The sequence below is a fragment of the Akebia trifoliata genome, chromosome 5 (genome assembly GCF_017979445.1).
Source record: "Akebia trifoliata isolate Shusen 1 chromosome 5, ASM1797944v1, whole genome shotgun sequence".
In the NCBI taxonomy this organism is placed as follows: Eukaryota; Viridiplantae; Streptophyta; class Magnoliopsida; order Ranunculales; family Lardizabalaceae; genus Akebia; species Akebia trifoliata.
Window position 1 is genome coordinate 1,246,469 of NC_141379.1, and position 10,581 is coordinate 1,257,049.

The window sequence follows — 10,581 nt, forward strand, 5'->3', positions numbered from 1 at the left end:
CATCTATGGTTATGCATCCCACATTAGATTTGTGAGAATCGCAGTAAATACCCGGTGTCATTCCAGCATTTTCCTATATATATATATATATATATATATAGGGAAATGTTCAGCACCCTAAGTTTTACCACACACTTTAACAAACGTTTTTTGTCTTACATGGGTTAGAAGTTTTGGAATGGGCTGATTTTTGGTGAGGATGATCTCTATGATTAGAAGATCATCCTCCCAAAAAATCAGCCCATTCCGAAATGTTTAATCCCATGTTTACACATTGAAAAATCGTGGACCGTCCATTTTTTGTAAACCATTTTTGATGGGGTTAGAAGTTTTGGAATGAGCTGATTTTTGGTGAGGATGATCTCCTCACCATAGAGATCATCCTCACCAAAAATCAGCTCATTCCGAAACTTCTAACCCATGTAGGACAAAATGCGTTTGTTAAAGTGTGTGGTAAAACTTAGGGTGCCGAACGGGACCCATATATATATATATATATATATATAGAGTTGCGTTATTACGACCCCCTTTGCGACCCCCTTTGCGACACACCTTTTTGTCTTATATGGGCAAAAATGTTTGGAATGGGCTGATTTTTTGTGAGGATGATCTCTATGGTGAGGGGATCATCCTGGAAAAAAATCAGCCCATTCCAAAACATCTAGACCGTCCGATTTTTGTTGAAAAATTATAGACCGTCCAATTTTTGTAAATCAATTTTGATGGGGTTAGAAGTTTTGGAATGGGATGATTTTTTGCCAGGATGATCCCCTCACCATAGAGATCATCCTCACAAAAAATCAGCTCATTCCAAACATTTTTGCCCATATAAGACAAAAAGGTGTGTCGCAAAGGGGGTCGCAAAGGGGGTCGTAATAACGTGACCCATATATATATATATATGAGTAGCGTTCAATGGCCAACAGTTTGGCAAACATTTTGGCAAACACATTTTTCAAAACATGGGTTAGAGGTCTTGGAATGGGCTGATTTTTGGTGAGGATGATCTCTATGGTGAGGAGATCATCATCACCAAAAATCAGCCCATTCCAAAACTTCTAACCTCATCAAAAATGGTTTACAAAAAATGGACGGTTCACGATTTTTCAACTTGTAAAATGGGGCTAGAAGTTTTGGAATGAGCTGATTTTTGGTGAGGATGATCTCCTCACCGTAGAGATCATCCTCACCAAAAATCAGCCCATTCCAAGACCTCTAACCCATGTTTTGAAAAAGTGTTTGCCAAAATGTTTGCCAAACTGTTGGCCACGGATAGGGACCCTATATATATATATATATATGGGAAATGTTCAGCAACAAACATTTTGACAAACATTTTGGCAAAACATTTTTGAAAATATGGGTTACAGGTTTTGGAATGGGCTGATTTTTGGTGAGGATGATCTCTACAGGGAATAGATCATCATCACCAAAAATCAGCCCATTCCAAAACTTCTAACCCATCAAAAATGGTTTACAAAAAATGGACGGTTCACAATTTTTCAACCTGTTAACATGGGGCTAGAAGTTTTGGAATGGGCTGATTTTTGATGAGGATGATCTCCTCACCGTAGAGATCATCATCACCAAAAATCAGCCCATTCCAAAACCTCTAACCCATGTTTTGAAAAATGTTTTGCCAAAATGTTTGTCAAAATGTTTGTTGCTGAAAGGGACCCTATATATATATATATATTTGTGTGTCAGTGGAACCAAAAGGGTATAACACGTGGCTAGTAAAGGAGCGGTGGTAAACCTCCCATATGTATACCAATTGGTACCATAAGTTAGCCCCTAAATCCGACCCAATTAACCTGTTTGGATTTTAGAAGCACGATTCAATTCCGGGACTCCGAGTCCGAAGCCCGAACCCAATTAACAGAAACAGCGGGAATCGTTTCCCGCCATTTCCACACTTTATTTTTTACTCCATCGTCTCTGCTACACAGTGAGTTGTTAACAAAGGCAGAGAAGTCTATCAACAGCTTTAACTTCATTTCTTGGCGCCTCAGTTTGAAAAAAATGCAGATCGTTCGATCTCACAAGAATTCCTCCACATACGACATCGGTGTAACTCTACCTCTCTACCGATCCGCCCCAGCACTCGAAGTAAGGCTCGAAGATTTCGAGCTTTTCGCCATAGATCGTCTTCGAGGTACTCTCTTCGTTCTGGATGGAGAATTTCAATTTCCCCTATTGATTCTAGGGTTAGGTTTAGATCTTGGTTTCATAGATGAAAATTAGGGTTTTAGAATATGTTAGCGATTTCAAGCTATTGTGAATGTGATGCGTGTTTTAAGGTTTCGAATCCAAATTAGTGGTTTTTATATTTGTATTGTTTACGATGCAGTGCTCAAAGGGATTTCTGATGGATTATCGCGCGGGAGGAAACCAGAGGAAATGAAGAATTTGGTAAATTATAATTATAATTTACCTTTTTCTTTTTTTTTTTCTGGTGACTTGTAGATGTTGGTTTCAATTTGGGTTTTTTTGTTGGAATTAAAAGGTAGACAATCTCTGGAAGGCTAACATGAGGCACAGGAATTCGTCCGAGGTGATGAATAAGGACAATATCTCGCACTTCGTGTTGCGTCTCGTGTACTGCCGAACGTAAGTGCTAGCATTCGCCAAATATTTTTATTTTTTTTTCTTCTAAAAAGAATCCATTTTTATATAAAAATAACAATCATAACTGATCTTTATTCTTTATTTTTCAAATTTTTTTGGGCACGGTATCGACTTTTTATAAATGTCGTGGATCTTAGGGAGGATCTTAGAAAATGGTTTCTTTCTATGGAGACTGCCCTCTTTCGATATCGTTTCCTGCTGCTTGAAAAACCTGAAGCTCAGGTAGTTATTTGGTCATTGTATCAATCATGCTTTAGTTGGGGCCTTTTCTGATGATTAGAAGGTTTTCTTGTGAATCTACAGAGGGCACTAATGGGGGAATTTGATCTTCCATACAAAGCAGTCAGCAATGCAGAACTTGAGGTTTCTACATTCCTTTCCGCCCTCTTTATTTAATTTCTTTATATGATATCATAAATTTATATAAACGACACAAACAAAATATTAGAGAGGACTGATCGATACATTAGGGGAACTTTAACAAAAAGAGATTTAAGGTATCAAAATCCAATTTTTTTATAAAAAAATAATAAGTCGCCGCTCGGCTTCCAATTAAACAAGGGTGGATTTACACTTTACATTGGGGACATTTACTGCCACAAGAATTTTTAAGAATTATAAGGTTTTATATGCTATTGTGACTGATAATAGCAGCAGAAAAATAAATCTGCCGCTATTGCCCTCGCTAGAATTTTTATAATTTGTAATGGTCTTAGCTGCTCCCAAATAGACAAATCCTGGCTCTGTCCCAGCAATTAAATATAGAGAGCTTCTATTGCCACACCAACTTTTACTGAGAACATCCCAACATATGTGCTAATTCTTGGTTGATTTCATTTGAATTGGAGTGCTATTAGCAAAAGTCGGTGTGGCAATAGAATCTCTCTAAATATATTGTCCATATATTTCATGAGAACTCCAAATAACTTGAAGCTCTAATGGTTATTCTTTTATTTTTTTCTCATTTATATTCGACAGAATGTCAAGGATAAATTAACCCAAGTTGCACGTTCCATCGCCCCGCCGACATCCATTGCTAAACTGCCTACATCCAGTGGTAAATGCAGATCACTAACAAAATCTATCGGACACCTTTTTATTTAGCAAACAGATAACCATGCTATTTTATGACTGATACTTTGACATCGTATTTTTTATTTTTATTTTGCAGCTGATACCATATTCTTCAAGGTTTGTTTCCTTTAATTTAATAAAAATTCCTCTACAACATTCCAACCGTCTTAACATCTCATATTATTAAAGGACTATTTGTGCTTGGTTTTAAGGATTTGAAGAAGCCTATTTTCCACTATCCCATATGTATCAATGAAGGTGGTTGGCCCCATATTTTATAATGTTCTCACTTAGGGATCTCTAATGCCAAAAGTAAACATGACCTGATGATCCTAAGCACCCGGCATTTTTGTTGTTTGTGCTCTAGATTTTTTATTTTCTTAACAAAACAATGATTGGGTATACATTTGGCCTAATATATACCTCCAGTCCTGAAGCATGCATTCTTCAACTTCAATACTAGCTGTTTCATTGTTGCTGAGTTATAGTCATTGGTTTTTATGAAGGTACCATTTGAAGAAGTCCCAGAACTTGTTGCTGGTCGTAGAGTATTTATTCATAAGGGTTATGCATATGTTGCTATGAATCAGGTGAATGTGAACTTTCAAATGTTTGTCCAAGACACAACCTACAAAACAGTACATATATATATATATATATATATAGGCTAGAGTTAGGCAACCAGCATTATGGAGCCAAAAATTGTACTATATGGCTTAAAATTTTTGGAATGGGCTGATTTTTTTGTGAGGGTGATCTCTATGGTGAGGAGATTATCCTCGCAAAAAATCAGCCCAATCTGAAACTTCTAACCCCATCAAAAGTGGTTTACAAATTAACAGTAAAAAATCTACGGTCCACAATTCTAAACCACTTTTGATGGAGTTAGAAGTTTCAGATTTGGCTGATTTTTTGTGAGGATGATCTCCTCACAATAGAGATCATCCTCACAAAAAAATCAGCCCATTCCAAAACCTATAACCCATATAGGAAAAAGGCGTTGGCTCCCTAACGTTGGCTGTCGAACGGGACCCATATATATATATATATATATATATATATTTCTTTTCTTCAATTTTCATTTAATTGAGGTTTTACTTTCCTTAGGTGGTTTCCCTTGTTGCCACCCAATTCCGCAGCCATCTATCAAAGGCACTTGTGCTGACAAACAGGTTATTGTTAGAAAACTTATAGGTCCATCTTTTTATTATTAACTGTCATAATTTAATGGAGCCGTGTAATTTGTTGTTTAGTTTTACTTGAGGTGGACTCTATTATTCAAGTTCTATGCTGGTGTTGTTAGTTTTAACATAAGACATTGCATTCTTTTTAGTGGTTCCACAATTCTCTATGTGCTGCTATCACTTTGAGAAATGCTATATTGATCTCAGTTTACTAATGAATAACTTAGCATTGTGAATAGGACATATGTATCACATAAAGTTAAGCATTCATGTTGCTTTGCCTGTAGGTGTCTTATGTTTTAAGCTGCAAATTCTTGTCAGTCACATTTTTTTAGCAAGCAAAGTATTATCCTTTATAAAAAGTTGGTTTTTATTGGTAATGATTCCATCACTTCATGGTCATTTTCGTTATTCTTGCTGGTTGTGTGTTGTTTAGTAGAAATTGTGCACGTGAAATCATCATAAAAACACTTCACATTATATTTTATGACATTTTTAATGATTGACTTTGGAAAATGAGCTCCACTGCTACCTTTGTTACCAAGATATCAAATTTTCCTTCCATGGATATCTGGTTTGCATGTATGTAGCTATGATTTTGGAAAATTATCATTGTCGTTGTCTGTACCTTATTCCAATTAATTGGGCTGGCAACATATGTCCTATTCTGGATTTGGATATAATCGTGTTCCAGTGATTTGGTTAACTTCTGTGGGTTATAGTTTCATCAGGCAATGTGTTCTTCGTTATGTAAAGCGTCCTTAAGATATAATAGGGTTTTAAAAAGAATTCACAATGTGCAACTTTGGCTTGCAGAAAATGGACTTCTACCATCAGAGAGCAAGAAAAGGATCGGTTGACTCCTGTAAGTATCCAATCATCTTACAGTGTGGCGCCAAATTAATTTTGAATTTTCTAGTACAGTTTTTGATACTTTGCTCCATTTAGATTGTTGAGGCACTCAGCACAAGCTATCTGGGTCCTGACTACTCTCAGGTACTATGTTCAATTTGCATGCTCATCTTTTCTCTTAGCTCAATAGGTTCAAATTGGTTTGTCATTATTGTTAATGTTCCTGCAGCCGAAAGAATTTGCAGAGATATCAATAAAGGACATTGATAAAGTGGCTAATAGCTCCTTTCCACTTTGTATGCGCCACCTATTTGAAAAGGTGGGTAATTTTTGTTTTGTTTTTGAAAACTTAACAAGTAACCTCAAACTAGTTTTATTGCCTTCCTATTGGTGGTTTGTTTGGGCTTGTTTTATTTTGTTTTAATTTTTTTTCTCTTAATGCATGCTATGTATGTGCAGCTAAGAGAGGATCACCATTTAAAGCATGGAGGAAGGATGCAGCTGGGTCTTTTTCTGAAGGCAATTATTTTTATACAAACATATATATATACATATTTGTATGCATATACACATCCATGTATCGTTATGTGTACAACATACATACACATTTAAACATACAGCAATATCTACGTAAAGTCACACATAAACTTCTGTGCTTGATTTTTGAATATTTGCTTCCACTCTTTGTTTGGAAATCGTACAGTACACAATGTGTTAGTTGCCTGTTAGGTTATGTTAGAGCTTCTTTTAGTAGTGAACAAGGTTTTCAGATTTTTAAATACACCATGTGTGTATTACAGATGTACACTTAAAAAAGGGAGAGATTGTTTATAAATGATTCTAGAGAACTTCAAATGTTTTGCGGGGATGTGAAATTTTCTTTTGAACATTTTTCATTAAATCACTATTTTTTAACTAACTGCTTATTTTCCTTGTCCAGGGTGTTGGTTTGAAGTTGGATGAGGCTCTTGCATTCTGGAAAGCTGAGTTTTCTCATAAGGTTAGCACACAATGATAGTTCTCCAATGTCTAGTATGTCATATTCTTGCTTCTATTTTTGTTCAAATGGTATTCAGAGCATGTTGTTAATCTTGTAAGTAAGAACGATCACCCCTTATTTTTGCTGGTGTTTATTCTTTGGTTGTTCTCTGTTTTGGAGTCACCCAGACACTGAGTGGTCCAGAACATTGAATTCTCTTCTCCAACATGAACATATATGGTGCTAGATAGCTTGATTTTTGTGAATCCTTTAACACACCATGCTTGAATTGCTTCTGTCATAGGTTGGTGCTGAGAGATTTGACAAGGAATATGCATACGGTATACGCCATAACTATGGGAAAGAAGGAAAGAGAACGGTAAGACATTTTCAGCTGAAACTCTAAACTGAACTTCCGAGTTCTGTATTCGATAGGTCATTTTTTCTGACTGGTGCAGGATTACACACCCTATTCTTGTTCAAAAATCATCTCATCGACTCCTGGTGTAGGAGACCATCATGGCTGCCCATATCGACACTTCAGGTCCATTTTTCAGCTTATCCATTTTTTCCCTAAATGTTCTACTGTCCTGTAACTGGAGTCCTTATTTTACTCAGAACTTCCGATCTGAATGTAACTAAAACCACCATCATAATTGAAGCCTTATCCCAAATATCTGAGGATTTGAATGTAAAACTAAAACTATGCTATAGCACATATACCGATTTATCTGCATCTCCCAAGTAAACTAAAACTAAACCACCTCATATTTGCGCGAAGCACCAACACATGTCCATGGAATTGTTACATGGGTAGATAGTGGTTATGGTCCAATAAATTATCATATGTATAGATTTTATTTAAAGCAAAATCTAGACCCATGACCATGTGTAAACCTACCCAACCATTCTGGTAGTGTCATGGATTAAGCTCACTGCCTAAACATGCACTGGAGTAAATATATACATTCTTAATCCATTATTGTATTTTATGGTCTTTTAAAAAAAAATTGAAAGTGAGGAGAATTTGAGAGCTGCGCTTGGTAAAATGGGAGTCGGTGGTCGAACAATGGAGGACGTGATGGAAAAAGTCAAAAATCGGCATTATCAGGTTTAATATTCCCAAAATTTTCAGAGACATTCAGATTTATTAGGTTATTTCATTTCCTTAACGGTTGTCAATGGAAATACATTTGCAGTTGGCATGTACCTTGACTTTTGAAGCTGTTCATGGCTCCTCCTGTGATGCTGGGATCAATCATCCAAATCAGTACTTCAGTGACAGCCAAAAGATTCTGCAATCAAAGGTAGATGCATTTCTACGCCACAACATATGTAGCCCTTAAAAGTATGAGACCTATAATTACTACTATTGGGTTACATGGGTCAGGACAACTATATGTAAAACACAGATCCAGACTCCTGATCCATTGCCCAACTGGGAAAAGAATATGACCAGATAACATTTATCCCACAAGATCTCCCTAGTGAGACTCGTCAAATGGTTTGTCCTGAACACTGATCCTTTCCCGAGTACATCATGCAGTGTGTCAGAATGGAAATACAGACTGCACAATTCCTGACTTAAGTATTTCCCTGGATTTTTGGAGGTTATGATTTGATCTTGATTCTAGTTAATTGTGCTTCACAGAATAAATCCACGTGAGGATTGGCTTTGTCCGGTGTGTTAAGGTACTGATGTTGCTGTCAACTCCTGGTATTAGTCTCTTGGGACTTCCTAAACTTGATATTTGTCCTGTTTGGTTGGCAATATCTGAGACTGAGATGTCATGTTTGAAGGGCAGAACTTCAACCAGTTGAGCTACAGGTTCCACTTCCTGTAACAAACACTCACAACGTTCATAACATTCATTTTTTTTTCTAAATCCGTGATCCTATTTAGTTCTCAAACTTTTAAAGTTGCACTTTTTTCCTTCTGCCAAAGAACATTTCTAAAACCCATGTCTCCATTGTGTGTGAATGGTGGTCCAATCCTGATTTGAATGCATGGGCTATTTCCTTTCCAGCTCTAAAGCTACTCATTGTTCTTGTTTCATGGGGGGGAATATGAGCATCATTGAATTGGTGTTGATATTACTAAGTTCGGTTTCCAAGGTCTTTGCTTCAACATCTTCCTTTGCTTTCAAAGACGGTTCATCAGTGGTTGACCCTCCATTATGGTCCACTCATGGTGGTGGGTGATGGGAAGTGGGATCTTTAGTAGCTTGGCTGAGAAATGGAGGCTGGAATTTGTTTATTTATTGGGTTGGGATCCATAGACTCATGAAAGGAAACTCATAGTTCACACAATCTTGATTGTGTATATGTGACATCCGACAGTTGAGATTTATTTTAGAATTCCGTAATATGTTCTCGGGATACATCTTTAATGGTCGGCATTGTGTGTGAACATATGAGTCCACACGGATCCCAACCCTTATTTATTTTGGTCGGTATGGATGCTGGAATTTAATGAGTTATGTTCGTGATGTGTGCCACTTTATATTTCTGTTTGATCTTCAATCAGATGGGGATTTTCCTTTGTTAAAGATCTCTAACTGAGGATATAATTGATCTGTTTTCAGGTGAGTATTTTGGAGGAATGACACCTCGTTACATGAAGCAGCATGCATCATAGGTTATCAAGCTGTGTTGATACATCTCCTTGAAGGTTTGCATCGATTTATTATCACCTGTATCAATAGTTTATGCATAATATATCTATCTCATGGTATGGTTTATATAGAAAGACAGGATTACTTCATTGACAATGCCTGATCGCTTGTTTCAGGTTAGTGTATGTGATGCTTTTGTCAGTGTTTATAGTATGGAATTTTGGGAATGATATCTTCTATCTGATGTTGTAATCCTAATTCTTTGATCTCTCATCCTTTTGGACTTTTAGGAAAATATGGCAGAATGCCTAGAAATGGTGTTCTTTTAGAGTATCTTAATATGTATATTAAAAACTTTTCTTTTAGTGATCTTCACTTTAAGGGCATAATGATAATTAGAAGTTTAGAACTGCCTAACCTAGTACCTAAAAGGAGGGGTCACATTTTGATTAGGCCAAAACCCTTATTAGGTTTAAGTTAGCTAAGCCCAAGCCCGCCCTTAGTGGGCTTAGGTTGATTTTCAGGCTTTGTAAAAAGTATAAACTCTTGAACCTTTCAAAAACTTTTGATGCTACTTTACATTAGGAAAGATTATCCAATTTCCATTATAGTTGAGAAATGAGTAGAGATGGGAGTAGATTTGTTATTTTGTGATGAGTTTTAGTTATATTTTGTTATAAAATCATAAATGTTACATAACATACGAATATTCAAATAAAAGGGCTGTTCTGGTTAGATTTAGAATTATTAGGCCTTGGCCTGGACTTAATGGACTGGGGCTCAAAATCAAAGACTTAAAACCTGGTTTTTCAAGTCAGGTTAGGTTTAAGTAGTAGGGCTTAAAATGGTATGGATTTTATCCAAAATTCAAGTGATCCGAATTTGAATTTAGCGGGTTTGATTCCATGAAGTATATCCGAATTAAAATATAGTTCAGATATGGGTTGATGTCCCTTAACCCGAATCGGATACAGTTCCATCCCTATATTCACCAAGATCTGAATGGTAGAGTACTTTGCAAGTTGTATTGTTATATTTTTTTTAAGTTATCTTTCATCAACCAACAATGGTTGAGTGTAGTGGTCAAGGCCTCTCTCCAAAATGGAGAGGTTTGGAGTTCAGGTCATCATATTTTAGCCATTTTATTTTGAAATAATCTTAAACAGTTTGACATTATCTGACTACTATGATCCGAGTCGGATTCCGGTCTGGATATGAATCCATATATATAAATTCAGATATGGATATG

At 36.4% G+C, this 10,581-nt stretch overlaps 1 protein-coding gene across 5 annotated transcripts; it reads left to right on the top strand.

Moving 5' to 3' along the window:
* Positions 1-1,907: 1,907 nt before the first annotated feature.
* Positions 1,908-9,665, top strand: EMB2813 (DNA primase, large subunit family). 5 transcript variants are annotated; one of them, XM_086441861.1, is made up of 21 exons: positions 1,908-2,155; positions 2,351-2,412; positions 2,507-2,610; positions 2,766-2,853; positions 2,932-2,991; positions 3,607-3,685; positions 3,800-3,819; positions 4,209-4,292; positions 4,810-4,874; positions 5,703-5,751; positions 5,835-5,882; positions 5,968-6,057; positions 6,198-6,257; positions 6,679-6,738; positions 7,022-7,096; positions 7,176-7,261; positions 7,735-7,828; positions 7,917-8,024; positions 8,369-8,409; positions 9,303-9,388; positions 9,509-9,665. In XM_086441861.1, exons 1-19 carry the CDS (start codon positions 2,023-2,025, stop codon positions 8,381-8,383), a joined length of 1,380 nt encoding a protein of 459 aa, XP_086297987.1. In that variant the 5' UTR covers positions 1,908-2,022; the 3' UTR covers positions 8,384-8,409; positions 9,303-9,388; positions 9,509-9,665. The 5 variants fall into 5 exon arrangements, with proteins under 5 accessions (XP_086297987.1, XP_086297986.1, XP_086297985.1 ...); XM_086441859.1 differs by having other exon boundaries at positions 1,909-2,155; positions 8,369-8,434; XM_086441860.1 differs by having other exon boundaries at positions 9,303-9,665.
* Positions 9,666-10,581: the final 916 nt, after the last annotated feature.

Excerpts from the sequence above, each read along its gene's own strand:
- EMB2813 (XM_086441860.1), top strand. The coding sequence starts at position 2,023 with ATGCAGATCGTTCGATCTCACAAGAATTCCTCCACATACGACATCGGT. Across the intron at positions 4,293-4,809 it reads CATATGTTGCTATGAATCAG|GTGGTTTCCCTTGTTGCCAC; the intron begins GTGAATGTGAAC and ends TACTTTCCTTAG. Across the intron at positions 4,875-5,702 it reads GCACTTGTGCTGACAAACAG|AAAATGGACTTCTACCATCA; the intron begins GTTATTGTTAGA and ends TTTGGCTTGCAG.